Source organism: Canis lupus, chromosome 37, assembly GCF_048164855.1.
Source record: "Canis lupus baileyi chromosome 37, mCanLup2.hap1, whole genome shotgun sequence".
In the NCBI taxonomy this organism is placed as follows: Eukaryota; Metazoa; Chordata; class Mammalia; order Carnivora; family Canidae; genus Canis; species Canis lupus.
Window position 1 is genome coordinate 10037519 of NC_132874.1, and position 25173 is coordinate 10062691.

Genomic DNA, 25173 nt, shown 5'->3' on the forward strand with positions numbered 1-25173 from the left:
AGGTGCCAAACTGCTGCGCCACCCAGGGATCCCCTAATAAAAGTCTTTATCAGTGACTCTTCGTACCCAATTCTCCCCGCCAGACCTGTTCTTGAAATTCCCAAGTGAGATACGGGAGTAGTCTTCTTTTAAGAAATTAGTTAGTCCCAGAGAAAGCCTATGTGTTGCCATTGGTGGGTCCAAGAACAAAAAGTTTGGTTTGCCAGCTTATCACTCTGCCCCAAACCTACCAATAGATCAAAATAAGAGTACAAGATTAGGAAAAGAGCTTTCCAAGATAGAAGTGAAATCTATTAATATATTAGAGTTGTAGAGAATAATATTGATGAACATTTGACAATTTTTTGAAAAAACTTAGGTATAAAATCAAACATTTTAAAGATTTTTATTTATTCATGAGTGACACAGAGAAAGAGGCTGAGACATGGGCAGAGGGACTCGATCTCAGGACCCTGGGATCACAATCTGAGCTGAAGGCAGATGCTCAACTGCTGAGCCACCCAGGCTTCCCAAAACCAAACATTTTAAAAAGAAAGGCCATCCTCAGTACCAGGAAAAGTAAGCCTTTCCTTGCTACCCAGAAAGGTCCATATGGTGTTGTTTTGAGTTGCTGTCTTAACTTAAAGAGAAACTTTTGCAATGTCTGGAGCCCTTACTGTCCTACAAAAGGAGGAGATATCCTCAGATTCCTTGTGGCAGTACAATTTAGATGGCCTCAATCTTGATTTCCAAAGGAACTGTACATCTACAGAAGGAAAAATGATATCTACATCATAAATCTGAAGAGAACCTACGAGAAGCTTCTGCTGGCAGCTCATGCTATTATTTCCATGGAAAACCCGGCTGATGTCATGTCGCACGCATCCTCTAGGAATCCTGGCCAGCGAGCTGGGCTGAAGTGTGCTGCTGCCCCTAGAGCCACTTGTTGCTGGCCACTTCACTCCTGGGATCCTCACCAACTAGTTCTGGGAGCCATTCCTAATGGATACTGACCCCAGAGCTGACTACCAGCCTCTCAAAGAAACATCTTCTGATAACCTGTCTACATTGCTGCATGAAACACAGACTCTCCTCTGCTCCGTGTGGATATCACCATCCCTTGCAACAATGAACTTCCTCGGCGGGTCTGATGCGGTGGATGTTGGCCCTAGAGGTTCTGGCATACATGGCAACATCTCCTGTGGACTCCCATGGGAGATCATGTCCAATCTCTCCTTCAACAGAGATCCTAAAGAGATTGAGAAGAGCCTGAAAATCACACTGCTGTTGAAAAGGCTGTGGCCAGGGAGGAACTCCAGCCTAAATGGATTGTTGCAAGTCCCAAGTGTACTGCCACTGTGCCTAAGGTCAGAGGCTGGTCTGCAGGTGAGCAGGGGCCCTCTGTGCCTCCCAGCTGTTCCCTACCATAGCCTGGAGCACTCAGCTTGCCAGGCAAGACTGGTTTGTGGCTCCTTCTGCCCATACTACCAAATGGGGAGGAATAACGGCTGAGTAGTCTCAGACTGTTCCACAGACTTTTAAGCAGGAAATGGACATGAGGTGATGGAAAATAAACAGTTTTTAAAAATACCAGGGGAAAAAAACAAACAAACAAACAAACAAAAAACAAACCCAAGAAAGGAAAGGAAACACAGTCATAATTGCAACTTGGCTCATTACTGAATAGTATTTCTAAGATTCGTAATAATATCAATACTATTGTTTCAGCCAAAATTGTAATGTGTTACTTTGAGAGGATGGGAAATAAAAGAGGTAGGAGAAGGCATAAGGTAGCGAAACACTGATCTCCTTTATGAAGAGTCAACAGACACCTAAATGACATGACATCTAAAGGTGAGATATAAAGAAATTGAAGTTAGCATATTATTTAGAAATATGGAGGCAAATGTCAGATGAAACAGCTGAAAGAATTTAAAATACTCAGGGTCACCTTCATGGAAATTAAATGGAGGCTTCCCTTTTTCAAGACACGTACACCTGTCAGGAAGATAATGTAATATTCTGATTTTGTAAAAGCAAAAACAAAAAACATGTCACCAGCAAGAAAATAGATAATATTCATGCTGTGAATACAGTTGCTAGGGTTATGCAGTGCACACCCTGCACACGACACCAGTGAGCTTGCTTCCAGGGAACAGGATGGGGTGTCCAATGTGGGGCAGAGTATGCCGTTTTTCTTCTACTCTTTGAGTGTTCTTTTTTAAGATTATTTATTTATTTATTTATTTATTTATTCATGAGAGACAGAGAGGCAGAGACACAGGTAGAGGAAGAAGCAGGCTTCTCACGGGGACCCCAATGCGGGACTTGATCCAAGGACCCCAGGATCATGACCTGAGCCAAAGGTAGACACTCAACCACTGAGCCACCCAGGTGCCCCTACTATTATTTGAGTTTTTAAAGAAACTATTACTTTGGTGGCAAGGAAGTAAGGAAAGATGAAAAAGGAAATAAAAAAGAAAGTGGGGGGGGCTGATTTCATGGCTGAATAGAGAGGGTTCAAATAATGTCACCAGGATCTGGCTTCTGTGCCAGCAATGCAAACTCTGCTGTTAGGATAAAAAAAAATGGTTTTAACCTTCACATTCCATATTCCTGGTCTTGAGCAGGTGCACACTTTGAAAAGTTGTGTGCATATCAGTTAAGGGACAGAGAATCAGTGAAAGAAGATAACAATAGAGGAAAAGAACTTTTACAGAATCAAATAGTAGTAGAATGTTAAAAAAATGTTTAAAATATAGCAGGAAAATCAAGGAAAACAGAGATGGAGAAAAGAGCACAGAATGATAGAGGACTTTGCTGACTTTGAGAGAACAGTACCTCGGAACAGGGGAAGCCACATCAGTCTATTGCAGTGGTTTACAAAATCTGGTTCCTGGACCAGAAATAGCATCTCCTGGGAATGTGCTAAAAATGCAAATTCTTGGGTCTCACGTTAGACCTTCTGAATCAGAGACTCTGGACCTGAGGGTCTGCCAATCTGTATTTTAAGGAGACTTCCAATTGATTCTGAAGCACGCTAAAGTTTGTTGGCAGTGTACAACCCTTAGGGGATCGATACTGGAAAAGACTACTCCCTTTCCCCATACAGAACATGCCTTTGGAAAGCTCAGTAAAATCTGCAGTAGCTGGCAGCATAGAATTGTGTACATAAAGCGTCAAGGGGGTCATTTTATTTATTTTTTATTTTATTTTTTTTTAAGGGGGCCATTTTAATTCCTCCTCTGTAGTTGTTAGGAAATGTTTTGGATTTCACATCCAGACTAGAAAATTTTACTTTAAACACATTTGAGACTTTTAGTTGACATGAATAACAAGATTGCAGAAAGGTGACTTTATCTGATTCTTACTCTGGCCTCCAAGGTTTGGGTCGGTGTGGCAAGAACACTTGACATGAGATCTATTCTTTTAACAGATTTTTAAGTATACAATATTGTTAACTGTAGATGCTATATTGTACAGCAGATATCTAAAGCTATACATCTTGCATAACAAACTTTATATCCATTAGCTTTTGGGTTTTATTACCAGGGATCCTTTTCCCCTTTGAGCAACAGCATCCTGCCCCATCCCCATTCTTTCTATTCTCATGGGAATGGGACTGTCAACTACCATTCTACCAACCTGCCCTCTCCTCCTCACAGTTGGGTGAATTGGGTTTTTGTCTAAGTAGAGCTTGAATCTTGAATGGTGACTGCAGGTGGTTGGATACCTATCAGTCTAAACAGACCGTCTGTGAGCTTCTGTTACTGGATCCTCGGATTGTCCATGGTTCTCGATCACTTTAGAGTCGTGCTCACCTTTCCCTTTGATTCTGTGAGTCACCCATTATTCTAGTAATATCCCCGCCCCCCGCCATTAGCCAGTGTCAGATTCTTTGGATTACAATCCCAAAATAATAACCATCACAGAATAATATTCACAAAACTCAGTACCAGTTGAGCCACACATAAAATAGACTCATTTTTCATTATTCAGCATCTCACTGGAGAACTAAGCCTCCTCCCATTCTTAATCTGTTGTTCTGATGAGAACTGACTGTGGCCCTCTGGCCTTGCCAATAAGCACATCCACTAGCCACAGGTTCAGGGATAGAGTCATCTCTGGGATTTTGCCATCTGAAAGGAGGTACCCATCATTCACTAGACTGCCAGCCACATGCAAGGATAGTATGATCCTATAGCTGCTGATGGCCATTTTTGATGCCACATGAATGATTTTTTGCCTGAAACTGAGACCAACGTAGAGAAGGGTGGAACCAAGAGATGGAGAAACAGGGACACCTGGGTGGCTCAGTGATTGAACGTCTGCTTTTGGTTCAGAGCGTGATCCGGAGTTCTGGGATTGAGTCTCGCATCAGGCTCCCCGCAGGGAGCCTATTTCTCCCTCTGCCTATGCCTTTGCCTCTCTCTCTGTGTGTGTGTATCTCATGAATAAATAATTAAAATCTTTAAAAAAAATGATGGAGAAACAAAATACTCTTGTGACATGTTTCTCTCTTGGATTCAGTAATGTCTGAAACCATCTCCTTGAAATTTTTTAGAGTTGCTGGAGCTAGTAAGTCCCTTTTCCCTTTGTTTCTGTTACAACCAGAAGAATCCTACTTTGGGTAGGGATTCCAAAGTTCTTCACATTGTTTTTTTGTCAGTGAACTAAATAGCTTACTAGTTTTCCATGAGAAGGAAAGTTGATCACTGTTTATAGCTTTCTGCAATTATTCACTTTCAACAAACTTCCTTAGAGCTGGGCCATAAAATATTTAAGTGGTTCTATCTGATGTTGCTCTTGAAAGTTTTTCTTCTCATTTATTTCAAAGCACTGCCCCCTAGTCACAGACCAGTGATGTTGATGTTTTTTCCTTGGTGGGTAGCCCTTGGTCACCTAGGCATTCTGCTCCTCATAATCCTGTAGTCTGGCTATAGTCATTTCAGGAGTACCGTGCACCAGTGGGTCTCAATTCTGGCTGCACACTATAATCTCTGAGGAGCCTTTAAAAACCACCCATGTCTGGGCCCCACCCCTAAAGATTCTAATATAACTGGTCTTTTTTTTTTTTCTTCCAGTTCTAAGATTGCTTTTTTATTACCTCCATGTTTTTGAAGCAGTTCATGACCAGCACAGTGCTTTGGGAACATTTTTGTTTTTAACAATAAATGAAAACATTTCTCTGACAAAAAGACATATGTTCCTTCAATAGGTAAGAAAAGCTTCCCGCCCCTCCCCACTTTGCCCTCCCCTCTGGCTGGAGCAGTCTCCACGGGGACCCAGACTACTACCCTAGAAACATTCAGCAAAGTGACCCTTAGCCTTCCTGACCCCCTTCCCCAGCAGTGGGGATGAGGGCAACATATTCCTCATGGGCCATTTGATCTTGAGGTTCTTCAAGGCTGATTCCAAGCTCTTCACATCCCAGATGCTCATGCTCATCCATTCCTGTGGTGCAGAACTGTGAGCACTCAGCCTTGCCCCCGCTGAGCCCGAGATCTGGCTCACGCTGTTCTTATGCACTGAGTCCAGGCCGGAGCCAGGAGCCACGCTGCCCTCTGAGCTCGCCTTCTTGTCCAGATTCTGGAAGCACTTTCGGGCGGTCAGGCCACGCTGCGAGCTTTGCTTGGGCACGTCCAGCCGCCCACCAGAACTCAGTGTCCCTGTGGTGCTGTCATAGGTAAACAGCGCCGGAAAACAGTCGTGGCCTGCTGCCACCAGACTGTTTTCTGTGATGAAGGTCAGGGCCAGCAGTGGCAGCGTTTCAGAGGCCAGAGTGGCAACAGCTATTTTCTTGTCGGCATCGGCTAGGCACACGGTGCTGTCGTGGCTGACCCAGGCCACGTGGCTGCCACTGGCTGGAAAGAGGTGCCGTGCACCCAGCCACAGCTACTGCTAGACTCAAACATCAGCTCCCCAAAGGGCATCTTGGAGCCCCACGGGGTGGGTACTGGCCGCTCCTCCACCTCCTTGATGTAGGCCGAGAAGATCCTGCACTTGAAGTCACGGGAGCCCCTGCCAAGAGCACATTGTTGGGGTGCCAGTCCAGGCTGAGGACCGTGGAGCAAATGGGCTTCTTGATGCACTTGCACACCCACCAGTCATTTTCCTGCTCAAAATAGCAGATGGAGATGACACGGGAGCCACTACCCACAGCAAACTTGTTCTCATGGGGGGCCCAGCGCACACAGCGGGCAGCCCGGTTGATCCGCAGGATGACTAGTGTGGGCTTCCATGTGCAGCCCTTCAGCGTCCATACGTAGGCATTGCGACCTGTATTCGGTTACTCTCAGGGGCCCAGTCAATGCCTGTCCACCTGCCCATTGTGCTCCTTGAGCTCGTGGACCTTGACCCACTTGGCCCCGCTCTTCTCATAGATGTGCACCTGATGGTTGTTGGGACAGATGGCAATCTGGGTGCGGTCCTTGTTCCAGGCGTGGCAGCTGATGGGCTCCACCAGGAAGCTGTGGTAGGCCATGGCCGCTTAGCTCCTGGGGCGCCCCGGCCGCGGACTCTGGGCAGTCGACACCCCAAACCGGCTCTGGGCCCTGCGCGGTGCCGCAGCCACTTCCTCCTATAACTGGTCTTGATGAGGGTCTGGCCATCCGTGTTTTCTAAAAACTCCCAAGGCAATTCTATTGCTAGATTTAAAAGAAGACACACATTACATCTCTAGATTGGCCTAGCTGGTTCTAACTAAAAAATGTTGGTGATTCTTTTCTCCAGGGTTCCTCAAGCGACTAGGTAAATTTTCTTTACCTCCTCTAGCCAGAAGTTCATATCTGTACCCATCTTCCTCAACTTACAATGGGGTTAAGTCCCAAGAAACCCAGCAAAATGGTGAAAAAAACTAATACACATGATTTGCAGAACATCATATACAGCCTAGCCTACCTTTAACATGCTCAAAATTACACTACGGTTGGGCAAAATCATCTAGCAAAAAGCCTATTTGATAATAACATGTTGAAGATCTCATGTTATTTATTGAACACTGTTCTGAAAGTGAAAGCAGATGGTTATAGGGGACAGAGTGGTTGGCTGTCAGTGTATTGGTTGTTCACCCTTGGGATCGCGGGGCTGGCAAGGAGCTGCCACTGCACTGCATCATAGGAGAGGATCACACCACATACCACCAGCCCTGGAAAGATCCAAATTCAAAGTTCAAAGTATAGTTTCTATTGAGTGCCTATCACTTTTGCACCATCACAAAGTCAAAGTCAGGGATTGTTTATAGTCATTTCCTGAGCATTTTAAGTTACAAATACTATGCCAAGTATTAGGAGTACAAAGGTGAATTAAGTCCCAGTCTTTGTAGTTGAGGAGCTATAGCATAGATGGGAGAGATTGTTAGGTAATTAAGTTTGAGGCAAAAATGTGACCTTAAAGAAGGAGTGGTCAGTTTTATTTGCCAAGAGGCAGGTTTGACTCAGGAAAGACTTTATATAGGAGGTGACTTTGAGGTGAGCTAAGTCTTAAAAGTATTTATTACAAGAACCAATAATGAAGCCTATTCCAGGGAGAGGGTGCAACATGAACAAAGTTCATGGAAATAGCTAAGCTGTTATTTATGGTCTGCGATGGACTGAGTAGAGACAAATCTGGAAAAGTAGGGAGGGGCTGGATTAGGAAGGGCTTTTGTCCCTTATAAGAGAGTTTGGGACTTTATCTGGTGGACAGCAGAAGCTATTGGTGGGAAATAAACTCAGGGAGACAAACTCAGTCATATTTATTTTATTTTATTTTTTAAGAAACCTCTCTGCAGTAGCCATGTGGGAGGTAGGTTAGAATGGTGTGAGATTGAAGGCAGGAACTCCGGGTAGGAGACTGTCATTTAGATAAGATAGCGCCTCTGCCAGGACAACAGCAAGGGGAGGTAAAGGAAAGGAGGCATCTGAGTGACATTAAGGAAGCCCAGCTTGCAGAATTTGGTGAATGGATTTGGGGAGAGCAAGAGAAAGAGCACGGTCTCTGGTTTGGATGCCTGAGTGAAGACAGCAGGAAGCACAAGAAAGTTAAAGGGAGAACCCATGAGATGTCCAAGGGGTACTGGCTGTTGACTATATTGTGTCTGTAAAGATACAGATTGTGGTGTCAAAAGGATGCAGGTGGTCCTTCAAGTAGTGAGTAGATAGAAAATACCCTGAAATAACAAGAAAAGAAAGCCAAGAACAGAGGCTAGGGTAATATTGAAGAAAGAAAGGAAAGAAAAAAGACTGCGAAAAAAAAAAGTGAGGTGGGAAGGTTCCATGAGAAGGGAGCTATACCTGGTGTTGAAGCTATAAATAAATCAAAAGAGAATGGAAATGATGGTGGGCCACTCTGCCTCTTTCTCCCTCTTTTTGTAATAGCACCCCAGTCTCCTCTTACTGATGACCCACCCCCTCCCACTGTGTGCAGCTGGAGGGGGGCTGTCAGCCCATTCTGCTAGTGGGGAGGCCACGCCCACCTGGGACTTGGAAACTAGAGCCAAGTGACCAGAGGTGGCATACATTTTATATCAACATCAGTCTCTGATAAGACTATTGATTATTTGTTGCTATCTACATTTCTTCCTTTAATTTTAGAGGCTGTAATAGCCTTCCATTATTTTTTTAAGACTTTATTTTAAAATAATTTCTATACCCAACATGGGGCTTGAAACTACAACTCTGAGATCAAGAATTGCACGCTCTACTGACTGAGCCAGCCAGGCGCCTTCCCAATAAATTATTCTTAAATGTAGGTTCACAAGTGCCAGTTTATGATATTTCTAACTAAAGAGTCTTAACTGGATTTGGCCCTAAGTAGGTCACTGAGGGTTTGCTGAGTAGTTTCATGGGATGAAAGGTGAAAAGTTGATTGAAGAGAGAAGGGAAGGTAAGAAGAGATAAGTGAATTTTTGAAGGAGTTTGTTTTAGAAGAGAAGGTATTAAGATAGTAGCTAATTACTTTTGCTATGTCTGAATCCATGTTTTTCTAGGACAATGGAAATGAGAGTTCCTGAAAACTGAACAGCCATGAATTTGCTCTTTTAGGATGGATTGTATATGACAGTCACCCCATGATAGGCAAATTGCTCTTTAAAATGTCTACTTCAGAATAAAGCTTTGTTTGATGTGATAAAGGGATAGAAAGCAATTAGAAAAAATAACAATACCTCCACCACTGGTTTCTTCCAGAAAAATGTGCAGTGCACCAAATAAAAGATTAGGTTGAAAAATAACTGGATTTTGAGAGCACTTGGGTGGCTCAGTCAGTTAAGTGTCTGACTTGATTTTGGCTCAGGTGATCTCAGGGTGGTGAGATTGAGCCCTGGGTTGGGTTCTGTGCTAGACTAGGTGTGGAGCCTGCTTAGGATTTTCTCTCTGTCTGCCCCCCCCAAAATAATAATAATAATAATAATAATAATAATAATAATAATAAATATTTGATTTTGGTACTAAATTTTAGAAATACATGTAAAATAAGGCATCATTTTTCTTTAGTCAAACTTGGAGTGAATTGCTATATGATGCTTTTCTGCCCTCCAGTGGTTGTTAAAAGGCATTGAGAAATGTATCCTCTGCTTTTAAATGTTCTAGAAGGGTATATGTTTTTTATAACAGAATTTTTGATTTTAGGAATTCAAAGTGATTTATAAATGCATCAGCATTCACGAGATGCACATATTCTTAAAAACAGGCAGCACTCATCAAGCAACCCAAGCCTCATATAGTAAACTGACTTTCGGCAACCAGTAGGTGGAGGAATTTCCAAAGCTAAGAACTCCACCACACTGTCGAAACCCAGCTCCAGAACCTAAGGATCTTAAAAATAATCCCTTCAGTCTTCATTTGATACTAACAGAAACCAAGGACTGTTGACTAGCTCCAAGTTATGTGTACGGATACATGTAGTGCCCACAAAAAGCCTGAAAGGAAGGACGATTTTAGGGTTAGAATTAGATTGTTGCTTTTGAAATCTAAGAATTGGGAGTGAAAATGAAAGCTTTTAAGGTATGGACAGCAATGAGAAAAGCTAAAAATAAGTCGATGTGTGAAGAAAGTGACATCAGGAGGAAAGAAACCAACAAAGAAGTGTTCCGGTCACATGTCAGAGAAGAGTATGGTGCCCAGAAAGTTCAAGGTGGGAGGCTGAGTGTGGCTCCCACCCCGTCAACATTGGAAAACTATTATGAAAGACAGAGGACAAATATTTATAAAGTGTTGGTACAAATAAATGTTGAAAACATCCATTTGCTTCTGCTTGCTGCGCCTTTATTAGCAGTGGAAGCAACCAATCCAGGGGAAAACCACAGAAGCTCTTGAGCAGCCAGCTTAGCTTAGCCCTTTTACACTCAACTCAGATTTTTCCCTTGCAGTTTCTTGGTCATGGTACCACTCCTTCCAGATTTCTCCCTGAGCTCTCTCCAGCACATAGCCAACTAGCTTAATGCCCCTCTCTCCCTCCTCATTATTATTTACTCTATTTACATGACACCCCCACATTGTGCTGTTGTCATAAAGTAGAGCTCCACTGCCAGACCGTGAAACTTCAACCCAACTTCATCCAGTTCCCACTCTCTTCTTGACCCACTCACTCTTGCAGTCAAAAGAATAAAAAAAGTTCACGTTTCTGGTTGCTTCTCCATTTTCTCTTTTGTCATAGAGTTTTGTTGACCTGTATACTCTGTTTTAAATTTAATACCCTGGCTCACTTTATTCTTACTAACCACGATAATTTACCATCTTTTTATACAGTAAGCTTTCCCTACTCCCTACCTCCAGTCAATTTTGTGTACTTGAGTAAGCCATGTCATGTTTTTGCCTATCAGAATTGAAAAATTGTGAAGATTGATGGTACCCAGTGCTTATGAATTATAGATGAATGGGTTCCCTTGTGCACAGTTGGAAGGAGTGTAAATTTGCACAACTTTTTGGAAGGATAATTTAGTTGCATACACCAACATTCAGAATGTCTGAGCTTTGACTCATTAACTCCAGTTTTAGGAAACTGCCTTTCAGCAATATGAGAACTAGGGTATAAAGATACAAGTCAAGTATATTTTTCTGTAGGATTATATGTGAAAGGAAAACAATGAAAATAAATGAGATAGCCTTAAAAATTCAAAGCTAGGAATCAGAACAGTAGTGTAGCTTGTCAATAAGTTCAATAACTAGTGTTTTTTTTTTTTTTTGAAGAAAAAACAATACAATAAAATTCTGGCAACATTAATTAAGAAAAAAAGAAACTACAACTATAGAACATTAAGAAAGAATATAGAGTTGAAAACACCAAAACAGTTAAAAAAAAAAAAAGACATTCAGTTTCATTCCAAATAATCCAAATGGATTTTTAAAATATTTTTCTTATGTATTTGAGAGGGGAGGAAAAGAAAGAGAGCATGGGGGGAGGCAGAGAGAGAGGGCAAAGAAGACTCCCCATTGAACAGGGAGCTGATCCCAGGACCTTGGGACCATGACCTGAGCCGAAGGCAGACACTTAACCAACTGAGCCACACAGGCATCCCTCAAATGGATTATTGTTTAGAAAAAAAAAAATTGCTTAAATTGACTCAACACAAAAACCTAAAGGCATTTTTAACTGAAGAAATTTAAAAATCAAAGAACTGACTGTCTAATGGCTAATCTTTTAGTTACTTTTAAATTCTAGTTTTCTAACCTCATTGTTTTGATCAAACAATGCCTGTGTATTTTTTTCATTGTGGAATTTGACACTAATTTTGAATTATTGAATCAATTTTTAAATGTTTCATAAGATATTGGAAAAATAGTCAATATTATTGGCACTTTCTAGCTAACCTGCAAAACCCAGAATATTCATTTTTTTAAAGCTTTTATTTATTTATTCACGAGAGACACACAGAGAGAGAGAGAGGCAGAGACACAGGCAGAGGGAAAAGCAGGCTCCCTGCAGGGAGTCGGACGTGGGACTCCATCCAGGAACCCTAGGATCACACCCTGGGCTGAAGGCAGTGCTAATATTTGCCTACCTCTCAATCATTTTTAGTTGCAAAAGTAAAATATGCTTGTTATAACTAATTGAAACCACAAATAAATATTTTGCACCCCAAAGGATTGTCACATTGTCTATATAGATCTTTCTACATTGTCTTCTACTTTTTTAAAAGTAAAAAATATTTTAATTGTTAAAGTTCTTTAATATTTGCTTCATTAGGGGCACCTGGTTGGCTGTCAGTTAAGTATCTGTCTTTGGTTCAAGTCATGATCCCAGAGTCCTGGGATGAAGCCCCACATCGGGCTCCCTGCTCAGCGAGGAGCCTGCTCCCACTCCCTCTGGCTGTCACTCCCCCTGCTTGTGCACTTGCTAGCTCTCTCTCTGTCAAAGAAAATCTTTTTAAAAATTTACTTTATTAATTTATTTCTCCATTATTCCTTTAATATGCTTTGTTTCCTAACTTTTGCCAGAATGCTAATCACTCTATAATCTTTCATATGCAGTGCTTTTGTTGCCACTAATTTGTTACTGCAGTTTTGCTTTCTTCTTTGATTCAGATAAATCTTTTTCAGTGGTTGGACTATCTTGCTAAATCTTTTCTTCTCTGCTTTACCTTTACTACCTTGCCCTCAAATACTGTGGCCATATGTTTACTTTTTATGCTCTTAAATTTTCATTTTACCCTAACAAAGCATTAAGTCCATAAAACACTGGAAAAACAAGTATTTTCTCCATTTTTAGAGTTCCCAGGATCTTTCAAACCAATCTCATTAGTAATATAATTTAGATTTTTTTATATTAGAGCCATAGTTATTTTGTCTGTTAAATCTGTCCAAGACAGAAATACATATTAGAGCCCACTACTTTTATATTTAAAAATTCATCCTTTTGCATTTTTAAGTTATCGCTGGACACCGTTTTATGAAAAACAGTTCCACACTGTGGCAGGGAGATTCCAAAATCCCTGCTCCCTGGCATACGTGCTGGGTATAATTTCTCCCCTTGAGTATGAGAGAGATCTGTGAATATGATGAGCCAATCCTCCCATGATTTGATAAAGAGAGAGAACACACACACTCTCTCAGAGGCAGGGGGGCAGCAGAGGGAGCTGCAGAGGGAGAGGGAGCTGCAGAGGGAGAGGGAGAAGAGGCTTCCCACTGAGCAGGGAGCCCCATGTGGGACTTGATCCTGGGACCCTGGGATCATGATCTGAGCCAAAAGCAGACGCTTAACCAACTGAGCCACCAGGCGCCCCTAAAAGAGAGTTTAAAGGTCAGAGATGGAAGTGGTCGAGAGATGTGGAGAGGGATTCTCATGTTGGCCTTGAAGAGGGAAACAGCCCTGTTGTGAAAGGCCTATGGAAGAGGCCCTGAGGCAAGGACCTGAGTGCAGCTTCTGGAAGCTAAGAGAGATTCCCCAGCCAGGATCCAGCCAGGGAACAGAGTCTTGAGTCCTACAACCTCAAGGAATGGAATTCTGCTAATAATCTGAATGAGTTTGCAAGAGGACCCCCAAACCTTGGACAAGCTCTAGAAGAGAATACAGTTCTACGGCATCTTGATCTGATTTCAGTTTTGTTAGACCCTGACCAGAGCCCTTACCACGTCAGGCTCAGACTTCCAACTTTAGAGACTGAGATAAGCAGGTGTTGTTTTAAATGGTTAAGTCTGAGGTCATGGGTTATGTAGCAATAGAAAACTAATACAACCACATAAAGACTTCTCTGAGAGTTTTCTTTTCTTTTCTTTTTAAAAAAGATTTATCTGTTTATTTGGTGGGGGAGGGGCAGAGGGGGAGGCAGAGAAAGAATCCACCAGCAGACTCCGCACTGAGTGGGGAGTCCCTCTTCGGGGCTTGATCTTGGGACTCTGAGATCGTGATCTGAGCTGAAATCAAGAGTCAGGAGTCGGGTGCTTAACCAACTGAGTCACCGGGGTGCCCCTGAGAGTTGTATTTTCTGTGTGAATTCTATCCATCATCATTATAAAGTAACCTTTAATTTTCTGCTTAATATATATACTTTGAATTGTATTATATAGTGATAGTATTGTGACTCCTGCTTTCTTGTTTACATTCGTTTAATTTCCATTTACCCATCCTTTTAGTTCTCACATCTTGAGATGCTTTGTTTTAGATGTGGCTTTTAAAAAACAATGTGTATATTTGTTGAATCGTGTTTCTGTATTCTCGTGCTATAATATATCATGTTTATACCTATTTCTGTAATATCTTTGGTCTTAGGTTTCATCTTGCTCTATTCCCATTCTTCCTTTTTTATTTTTATTTTTTATCTTTTTAAAGATTTTATTTACTTATTCATGAGAGACATGGAGAAAGAGGCAGAGACACAGGCAGAGGGAGAAGCAGGCTCCTTGCAGGGAGCTCAATGGGGGACTCGATCCCAGGACTCCGGGATCACGCCCTGAGCAGAAAGCAGACTCTCAACCACTGAGCCACCCAGGTGTCCTGCATTCTTCCTTTTATTTTCTGTACTTTGGCAAATGACTTTTTTGTTTTTTTCCTCATATTTTAGAAAGCATGAATTTATTTTTAAAGAAACTTTTATATATATTTTTTAGAAATTAGAAAGAAAATTTAAGTTTTTCTAAAGAATCTTCAACCTGTATTTTTCCTCAAGGTAGGGACTGTGACACTTGTCCCCTTGTATTCTCAGTACCAATCACATAGAAGTGTTTTAAAAAATGTTTAAGTTGCTGAATTGAAATCACTGGGTTCTAAGCAGTTGTTCTGATTAAATAGCTTTTACCTCTTTTTTCAAATAAGCACTTAAAGCTATTTGATTTTTCCCTTTGGATTATATTTTTTCATGTTGATTACAAAACATTTTCTTCATGTGTGTTTTTTTTTTTGAAACAGGAACCTATAATCAGTAGCAGGCAAAAAGAAATTGATAAAGCAAAAGGTAATTACTTTCTTTTGAATGTGTTTTAAAAATTATTGCGTATTGCTGGGTGTCCAGCTGACTCTGTCAGTCAAGCATGTGACTCTTCGTCTCAGGTTCGTGAGTTTGAGCCTCACATTGGCATAGAGATTACTTAAAAATAAAAGCTTAAAAATTATTGGGTCTTTAATAACAGAGTTATGGGAATTTTAATAGTCAAATGCAAATAATGCTTACTGTGACAAATTCAAACAATAAAGAATAGAAAGAGAAAACGTCTTTCTTTCCAATCCCATACTCCAAAGATAGCCATTATTGCCATTTTGTTATCTTTCCCTATTTTTCTCGATGCTATAATGATGATAATAATATTAATTAATAATACTTATATGAGCTTTACTGTGTGCTATATCAATATTAATTAGTTTAATCCTCAAAACAATCTGGTGAGTAAATACTATTATTGTCATCTCTATATTAAGGATGAACAAACTGAAGTATAGAGAAGTTAAGTGATTTTTTTTTCTCAAATCATATAGCCTGTGATAAAATTATGATTCATGCTCTCAACCACCATACTAAATGATTTCTTGTAAAATATATATTTATATACCTCTCTATAGAAACCAAACATTGTTATTTTAATTAACATACATTTTAATTTATTTTTTTTTGAATTTAAAAACTCATTTTACATTGTTTTAACTGGGCTGTGAAAAGATTTTTTGGGTAGACTTTGTTTTGTTATTTAATTCTATAATTGAAGTATAATTAACATATAGTATTATATTACTTTCAGTATAACATAATGATTCTGCAATTCTATACATTGCTTAATGCTCAGTGTAAACATTTGTCACCAAACAACCTTATTACAATAGTATCAACTATTTTCCCTGTGTGTGCTTTTCATCTCTGTGACTTATTTATAATATTTTAATAAAAATTTTCTTACAATCTGCTTTTATCTTATATGCTCACTTAATGTACACATCTTTCCAAATTATTTGAAGGTATTTCTGGTTACTGAACCAGTAAATCAAAGGGTTCACTAGGTGGCATCTTAGTTTTGGTAGGCAAACTTCTGTGATAAATAAATTCAAATATGTAATAGTTTAGGCACAATATAAACATTTCTTTTTTAAATGATTGGCAAGAATGCTTTTGTTCCTTAATTCATCATATATATATTTATATATATTAAAAATTTTAATTCCAGTGTAGTTAACATATAGTGTTATATTAGTTTCAGGTGTACATTAGAGTGATTCAACAATTCTATACATGACTCAGTGCTCATCATGATAAGTGTACTCTCTATCCCCATCACCTATTTCACCCATCCCTCCACCTACAAATATCAGTTTGTTCTCTCTAGTTAAGAATCTGTTTTTTGGTTTGTCTCTCTTTCTCAGTTTTGTTTCTTAAACTACACAATGTAAGTAAATTAATGAGTAAAATCTTGTGATACTTGTCTTTCTCTGACTGACTTATTTCACTTTTTATACCCTTTAGATCCATCCATGTTATTGCAAATGGCAAGAGTTCATTCTTTCTTATGACTAATACTCCATTGTGAATATATATACCACATCTTCTTTATCCATTTGTCTTTCGATGGACACTTGGGATAAAATTTATCTCTCATGTAACTACCTGAAACAGGTTCAGATCAGTAAGTGGCTGATTTCCATATTATGACTCAGGGACACACTTCCTAACTTGTTGTTTTTGCGTGTTCAGCATATATTGTCATCTGCATTATTGGGGCTGTTTGCTGTGTCCAGGATCTGACTGGAGTGGAAGGGAAAGGGAATGTGGAAAAAACATGCTATCCTAAAAGACTGCCTAAAGTGAGATTTATAGTTCTCACATTCCTTCAAGGAGAACTTGGTTACATGACCGGTGGACTGCAAAGGAGGCTGGGAAATGTAGTTCACTAATGAAAACAGATGACTGTCACAGGCAGTTTTGTTGTTTATTTGTTTAGTCATGTCAGAGAAAACATTAACACATTGATCTCATTTTAAAAGAATGACCTGTAATTAAAGATATCACCAGCGTTTGTCAAATGGACACACCTCTGGTTAGTAACAGATCCCAAATGGAAACCAGAGCTGACTCCCATGCCAAAGTTCCTTCTAATTAGTATGAGACCTACTTTACTATCTTGAAGAGTTAATGAAATAGGAGCTTTCTCTTCCTCGGATGATAAGCCCTATTGGAAATGTGCCTATCTGGTGAGATGTTGAAGAAAGACTTATTTCCGAAAACTAGAGAGTATGGAATTAATTTAATTTGATAAAATAGTTGTATAGCCATTTGGTGGAAGCAGCATGCAGAATGTAGACCATATTGCTGGTGTAGTTATTTTAGATGCTAACAAACGAGAGAACATTTTGATGACTCTCCAGAGAACTAGATTTTAGTTGTTAATGATGGGACATCACTCCCTGAATTCTACATTCACTGAATGGGCTTACTTTAAAATATTCCTTCTTTATTCTTCAGATATTGGCATATCAGCAGTGATTGAATATATATATATAGGGAGGTTTTGATCACTTATTTAGTGAATGTGGACAGATAGTTTGGATAACTTAGGTTTTCAAATACTATTCTTTTTCAATAGCCTTGTACAATTAATTGCATTTTGCTTCAGTTAGGTAAATCTCAAAATTTTTGTTTCAATTTACCATTGTAGTCAGAGCTAAGGAAGTAAGATCTGTAATAGTGGAGGAAAATTTTCATTCAACTTTTCTCTATCCTAGGATATGGAGAATACGTATAACTTACAATTCCTATAAATACCATATTGCCATAAATTTATATCCTTTTCCTGAAGATACATATCACACATTGGCTCTTGTAAAATATTTCTCTAGCTCAGTGTATGTCTTTCAGTAATGCTACAGGACTGTGTTTCTAAATATCCATAAAGGATCATAGATTTTTATCATGCTTGATTGCAGAAGGCAGTACTCCCCTGGAACTAGCAGTTTGCACCTACATAACTGGGATATTTTCTCCCTGGCTTTTAAACTGAAGAAGAATGCCTGAAGCAGGGGGTGTCATAATATCAGCAGCATGCAGGGCAGGCTGCTGGGGAACATGTGTCATTAGCGCCCTCCTGCTAGGAGATGTGTACCATTCATTATATGTAAACATGACTATGCCCCACAGGGACAATAAGCAGGAACAAAAAAAGTCTTCCCAAACATATCTCACTTTCCCAAACAAATCTGCAAAATGGTTACATTTATGGGAAGACTTTCCATGATAAATTTTTTGACCTATGAGGTGAGGAAATGAGCCCATACGGTTATTAAAAATAACAAAAAATACTTCTTAAATTAAGGACACCTTCTGATTACTTTCTAAGATGAATTAGTGATATCATGGGAAATTACTAGTTGAATTTGAAAAAAGCCTTTGTGATACTGGTAATGAATTTAAAAAATGTATATCATGGTTTAGTAAGTAATGATGCATTTCTTTTATCTGGATCATCATGTCAGTATCTGACACCATTTTTTGACCATCATGATCCTAAAAAGTAAGGTATTGAAATAAAGTGGACTTAGAACTCAAATATTGTACCTTTGGGCAGAAATCTTTTTAAAAAAAATATTTTATGTATTTGAGAGAGAAAGAGAGAGAGAGAGAGAGAGGAAGAAGGACAGAGAATCTGAAGCAGACTCTGCATTGAGCCCAGAGCCTGATGTGGGGCTCGATCCCACGACTGTGAGATCATGGCCTATGCCCAAACCAAGAGTCAGATGCTCAACCACTCAACCGAGCCACCCAAGCACCCCTGGGAAAAAATCATCTTTAAATATAAAGTGATAGATTGGGGATCCCTGGGTGGCTCAAAGGTTTAGCACCTGCCTTTGGCCCAGGGCACGATCCTGGGGTCCCGGGATTGAGTCCCGCGTCGGGCTCCTGGCATGGAGCCTGCCTCTCCCTCCTCCTGTGTCTCTGACTCTCTCTCTCTGTCTATCATAAATAAATAAATCTTTAAAAAAAATAAAGTGATAGATTGTACTAGAGGGAAACATGAAAAAAATTCTCTACTGATAGGCAAATGTTACCCTTTGTTAGTTGCATATTCCGTGCCAAGTCACTAAACAAACAGTAGAAGAACAAAAACCATTTGGAGAAATCTGGATGGATATATCACTAGTTAATTTGAGCTGGCTTACTTTTCACTTGTAACACAGATATAAGCTGCATCATATACAGAGACACTGAAATGGTTAAACTTGCCAAAGATGTCTGTGAATGCTATTAAATCAACTTGTCTCAGTTGAAGCAATTAAAGCCTTCAAGTTGTATCTGTATCTGAAGTGGTGCAGAAAGTGCCAATGGTTTAAAATAATTGTTTTGAAATGAGCATGTTTAATGAAAGTCATTTTTGGAATATGAGACTTAGAAATGCATCCTAAAGATTTCATGTCAGAGGCAATGGAAAAGACCCATATCCAACTGTGTACTCTTCATTTCCAATTAAATGTCACAAAGATATCCTGAAATAAACACGCTTAAGACTAAACCATGGTTCCTTCCAGATCTGGTTCTCTTTCAGCGTTTCCTATCAAGGGAAATGTCTGGTTGTAGATCTATGATGACAACTGAATGCATTTAGAAAGGCAGATGAGGAAAATACGGATATGTATGGCAAATGTTTATTAATTCTCACCATGTGGAATGCAGCTGGGACAGGCAGGTAGAAATACAGGCAATTGGGAGTTAAGATTCTGGGGAGATGAATTCAGGCTGTGGATATGGATTTGGCAGTCATCTACATGAGTGATAGATGAAGTTAAGGAAGACAAATGAGCATTTGACAGGGGGAGAAAAAGAAGGAAGAGAGGAGCCAGAGAAGTTTACTGTGCATCATAAAATCAAATGGAGTTTAACAGTGAAGTGACAGTGTCCAAAATCACAGTGGATGAGGAATGAGAGAAAGCCACTGGATTTATGTCCTTTGAGAGTTTCAGAAACATGGTGAGACTCGAAGCCAAATTACGGTAGTTATAAAAAGATGTATGTGTGTATGTGTGTGTGTTCTAGTCCTTGCTTTACCTCTAACTGGTTGCTTTATGCAAGCTGCTAATGTCACTAGACCTCAGCTTTGTCCTCTTTAAAATGAAGGCATTCTTGAAACTCATCTAGACTCTAAGAAGTCGAAGTAGACATTTTCAATGAACAAAAGAATAAATGAGTAGAACTGTATATATTTCCTACCAGTTCTAGAAGAAATTTCTATAGATAAGGAATGGTTAGTACCCATCCTTCACTTGAAGACCTCTTGTTGGGCAGCTCGGGTGGCTCAGCGGTTTGGCACCTTTAGTCCAGGGCCTGATCCTGGAGCCCGAGGATGGAGTCCCACATCAGGCTCTCTGCATGGAGCCTGCTTCTCCCTCTGCCTGTGTCTCTGCCTCTCTCTCTCCCTGTGTCTCTCATGAATAAATAAATAAAATCTTAAAAAAAATGTCTTGTTGTGAAAGGAAAACTATCAGTAATAGATTATTTGGTGGAAACTATATTATCAAGGAAAGGATTTTCAAAACAATAGATTCTGGATTATTTTATCATTTGAACCTACAAAATACTTTATAATGTTGCAAAGCAAAGAGATACAGGAGACTCTTGACACTTAATTTTCTGACATGTATTTTTGTTTTGATTTTTTGTGAATGCAATTCTGCTAATATGAATTTCTTACCCCTTTGGCAGTGTGTTTTAGGTCATAGCATTGGTAACATTGGAATTCCATAATGTGCAAGAAAGAAAGCCTATTGCAAGTGCTGCATTGTCTGAGTAATTATATTCCTATACACTGCCAAACTTGTTTTCCTCCTCCCTTCTCAACAAATTCAACTTACTCATAAAGCCAATAGGTGACTTAAGGCCCCAGGGCTGATAAAATAATTGAACCACAAGTCTAGATTTTCAGTATCTGCAGTGAATCATTTTGAAAGCCTGATGTAAGCCCAAGGCCAGTCAACAGAGCCTAATAATTTTTTAAAAAAAGATTTTATGTATTTATTCATGAGAGACACACACACAGAGAGAGGTAGAGACATAGGCAGAGGGAGAAGCAGGCTCCCTGTGGGGAGCCCCATGTGGGACTCAATCCCAGGACCCCAGGATCACGACCTTAGCCAAAGGCAGACGCTCGACTGCTGAGCCACCCAAGCATCCCAGAGTCTAAGAATTTTGAGTGAATTTTTTTTTATTGGAGTTAAATTTGCCAACATATAGCATAACACCCAGTGCTCATCCCATCAAGTGCCCCCCTCAGTGAGTCACCCAGTCACCCCCATCCCCCGCCCACCTCCCTTTCCACCACCCCTTGTTCGTTTCCAGAGTTAGGAGTCTCTCATGTTCTGTCTCCCTCTCTGATACTTCCCACTCATTTTTTCTCCTTTCCCCTTTATTCCCTTTCACCATTTTTTATATTCCCCATATGAATGAGACCATATAATGATTGTCCTTCTCCGATTGACTTATTTCACTCAGCATGGACCCTCCAGGTCCATCCATGTCGAAGCAAATGGTGGGTATTTGTCGTTTCTAATGGCTGAGGAATATTCCATTGTATACATAAACAAGCATCTTCTTTATCCATTCATCTTTTGATGGACACCGAGGCTCCTTCCACGGTTTGGCTATTGTGGACATTGCTGCTAGAAACATCGGGGTGCAGGTGTCCCTGCGTTTCACTGCATCTGTATCCTTGGGGTAAATCCCCAGTAGTGCAACTGCTGGGTCGTAGGGTGAGTGAATTTTTTCAATATAAAATAATTACTATTTAAAGTGTATGTAACATGTCCTCTTTAGAGTCTTTTCTTCCCACTTACAATTTTTCCTCCAGAAGTTTATTTACAAATTTATTGTAAAAGTTCTGTTTTTATTATAAATTAAAATACACAGTATATATATATAATTGTATCCTTATTAAAAACTATATTTTCTTGGATATTTACTTTAATGAAGATCTATGAAGGGGATTTTCTCAGTGAAGAGGACTTGCATTATGAAACTGGATTCTAGAATTTTCTGACTGTCATTCCAACTGCAAATGGCTTTATCTGGTATCTATCTTAAAGAAGTCATTCTTTGGAGAATGGCATGCTGGATGGCATGCTGGATACATTCTCCAAGCCAACCAGAAGGGCTCAGCTGTCTTTCCTGAATCTAACATATCTGACATATGAGCAAGGGGCGAATCAAAGCGGAAAAAAATATTTTAACAGCCAGAATTCATCACAGTATTTAAACAATTAGAATTTTACTTTATTTCAGAATAAGTTTACAATTGAAAAAAAGATATTTACTAAAGCCACATTATTCATATGAACAAAACTTGTATAGCAAAACCTTGGTACATGAGCATCAGTAATTTGAATACTATATGGATATAGAAGATATTTAAAAAACGGAAATAACGTATTCCAAAGGCTATAGTAGGCACAATATATATGCTTGTATTGGGTCTGCAAGCATTATACTAGAATTCATTACATGTGATCCAAGAAGTTGCAGATTTTTCAGCACTGTGTACTGAAAAGATAGAAAGGAATATCATAGTTTTTCTTATGTTGAAAAGCATATACTCTCAATACTACAAAATAGGAGCAGCACGTCAAACCAACAAACAATTCTTCAGGTTTTGGAAGAAGTATTACAGCTATGGCTTTTTAACGTTCATTTTTCCGAGACTGGTTAGAAGTCTGGCAAGTGAAAAAGAAAAGAGTTTATAAGAAAACATTAATGACATCATTCACAAGGCATCTGATATTCAACAGGTTCAAAACTGGGAAACAAAAAAATTGAGTTGATCTTCGAGCAAAATTGAGAGGTACTACATCTGCTTCCTCCCACCAATCTTTTGGCATACAAATCTTTTTGCAGAAAAGTAAAATGGCAGAAGAATATTTTAAGATGAATCATTAGGATCTATTTTTAGTAAAGAATACAAGTCTTCTACAGACCAAGAAACTGGATATGGTCCTTAGGATAGAATTTTCTTATGTTTTGTAAAAAACTGGGTTGAACTATGTATTCATGCCAACAATGTATCCGTGCTGATAAAGCGAACATTTGGCAAAAATGAGAAAAAAAATGTTAGATTTCTCAGAGCATACTACTACTACTTCCTATTAAAATTGCCTAAAAGGTAAAAATGTACATCTTAGATTCTCAAAGGTTTTATTTTCCAACTAGCAATTAAATGTAAGTGTCAAATTGAATCATGCAGTATTTTTTTTTTTACCTATCAGCTACCGTGTGATTAATATTAGGGGGAGAGAATTCTTTCCCCCCTTTAGATGTGTAATGCTCACAAGTCATCATGTGGAACTCAAATCACACACAAAGCCAAATCATGAAGAAACTTTAAATACTTCAAAATGCCCACGAAGGCATGCCAGAAATAATACAGAATGTTGGAAGCCAAAACTAAAGCAGTAGATGTTACTGCAACTTCTAGGTCTTTAATGCTGCCTTTTTTTTTTTTTTTTTTTTTTTTGGATAGATTCAGGTCGGGGGGTGGAGGGAGGGTGTCATCTCTCTGGCGGTTAGCCCATAATTTCTGCAGGTTCAGTGACCAACTTGGATCCATCCCAGACTGTCTTGAACTGTTCTGGAACAGGAAATTCTCTCTGGAAAAATGCAGAAGAACAAAGTTTCTTAAATCAGGGCTTCCCTTTGCAAACTGATTCGGGTCACATGGGGGACAATGGCATTTTATGGAAACCAAAACTGTGTTGTGGAGAGGTCTTCTGTGTCCCGTGAATACTTGCTTGCATAGTTGTGTGTAAGCTCTGTGACTGTCTGCTGGTGTCATCATTAAAGCTAGAACCTCCTCAGAACCAGGCACTCTTCTAAGTACTAGGTATATGTGGACTTAACCTACAGCCCCATGAGCTAGGTGTTACTGAGAGGCCATCTACTGGACACACATCTGGGAGGTCAAGCAGATGGCTGAAGATGGTATCGCCAAAAGCAGGGCAGCCAGACATCAAGCCAGACAGCCCCTCTGCCCACTCTCTGCCACACTCAAACCTGCACAGGATCAACTGGGGAGCCTGTTAAAATGCAGATTCTGATTAGATCTGGCAAAGAGAATGACAATCTGTATTTCTAACATGTTCCTCGAGGACAGTGAGGCAGCTGATCCCTAGTCATGCAGAGTAGAAGGCTTTGCCCTGGTGTTCTCTGGATACTTCTTGATCAACTATGAAGGTGAGCTTTGGGTTATATGTAACAAATATATATATTTGTCTTGTGTCCTGCCACCCTACTCCTCCCATTGGGAAATATAAGCATGTGTACCACATAAGGAGAGAGAGGGGGTGGGGTTGGTGGGAGGGGGCGGTGGTGGGAATGCAATAGAGCCAAAATAAAAGATTGAAATATCTCCTTTCCCCAGAAAGTGATTCTGCAGTCACTCCAGAAAAGGATGGACAAAGAAGGTGAGAAGCAGTACACTGGGTCCCGGCTTCTATGCCCTCCCAGGACTTGATGTACACACAGCACTGCTGAAACCCCGAGGGTCTGATGAGCTGATGCCTATGTTCACCCATCAATGAGATGTCATGTTTCAGTGGAACACACACACACATATACACACACGAGTACACATCTTCTTAGATGTAGGATCCAACTGCCTCTTTTGGAAGTAAACAAGGCTTGGTAGTTGCTCTCAAGTACCAGGCCAGGTAGGCAATGCCCCAGAGTGAAGGCATTTCTTTGATAGTTAACCCTACTACAGCCATTCCACATCTTTTTTGGGGGTGAACTGATAGTCATACGACAGTGTTCTTCTCTGGGCAACGGATTTCCTTCGGAATGAATCATCCCCACCATCCATTCCCAGATTACAATGCCCACAGCAGGACCCCTGGATTGCTCCCTACTATCTACAACTAGAACATCTAAGAGGAGGACCATGAAATGAGGGAGGACACAACATAATCTACCTGAGGATGATTCTACAAACGAAAGAGACTACTTTTTCAGCATAAAAGCTCAAGTTTTGATCCATACTCGTGCCTTAGGTCAGTGAATCTCAAGCTTGGCTTTACATCGGAATCACCTGAGAAGCCTTAACAACTACAGATGTCTGGTACCATGTCCAGGGATGCTAGCTTGATTAATCTGGAAAGCTGATCCAGACCATTGCTTTTCTTAGCAGATCCAGCTCCCATGCCTTCTGCTGAGCCTTCTGCCGAACAGCTGCAAAGGCCAGGGACCACCCTCGTTTTTGGCTCTCTCGTCCAACACTTCTCCGTATCAGCTTTAGCTCCTCAGTAGTTTTTAGGGAGAGAAAGTGAGAG

At 40.0% G+C, this 25173-nt stretch overlaps 1 protein-coding gene and 2 pseudogenes across 1 annotated transcript in view; 1 reads left to right on the top strand and 2 right to left on the bottom strand.

Moving 5' to 3' along the window:
* Positions 1-83: 83 nt before the first annotated feature.
* LOC140626192 (small ribosomal subunit protein uS2B-like) lies at positions 84-1768 on the top strand (annotated as a pseudogene).
* Positions 1769-5063: 3295 nt separating this feature from the next.
* Positions 5064-6536, bottom strand: LOC140626345 (actin-related protein 2/3 complex subunit 1B-B-like; annotated as a pseudogene).
* A 15571-nt stretch (positions 6537-22107) lies between these two features.
* The window catches only part of CAP2 (cyclase associated actin cytoskeleton regulatory protein 2), a 137582-nt gene continuing 134516 nt past the window's right edge, over positions 22108-25173 (bottom strand). The window contains exon 13 of the mRNA XM_072813960.1: positions 22108-23496. Coding sequence (XP_072670061.1) covers positions 23413-23496 — 84 coding nt within the window. The 3' untranslated portion in view covers positions 22108-23412. The remainder of the gene's footprint in view (positions 23497-25173) is intronic.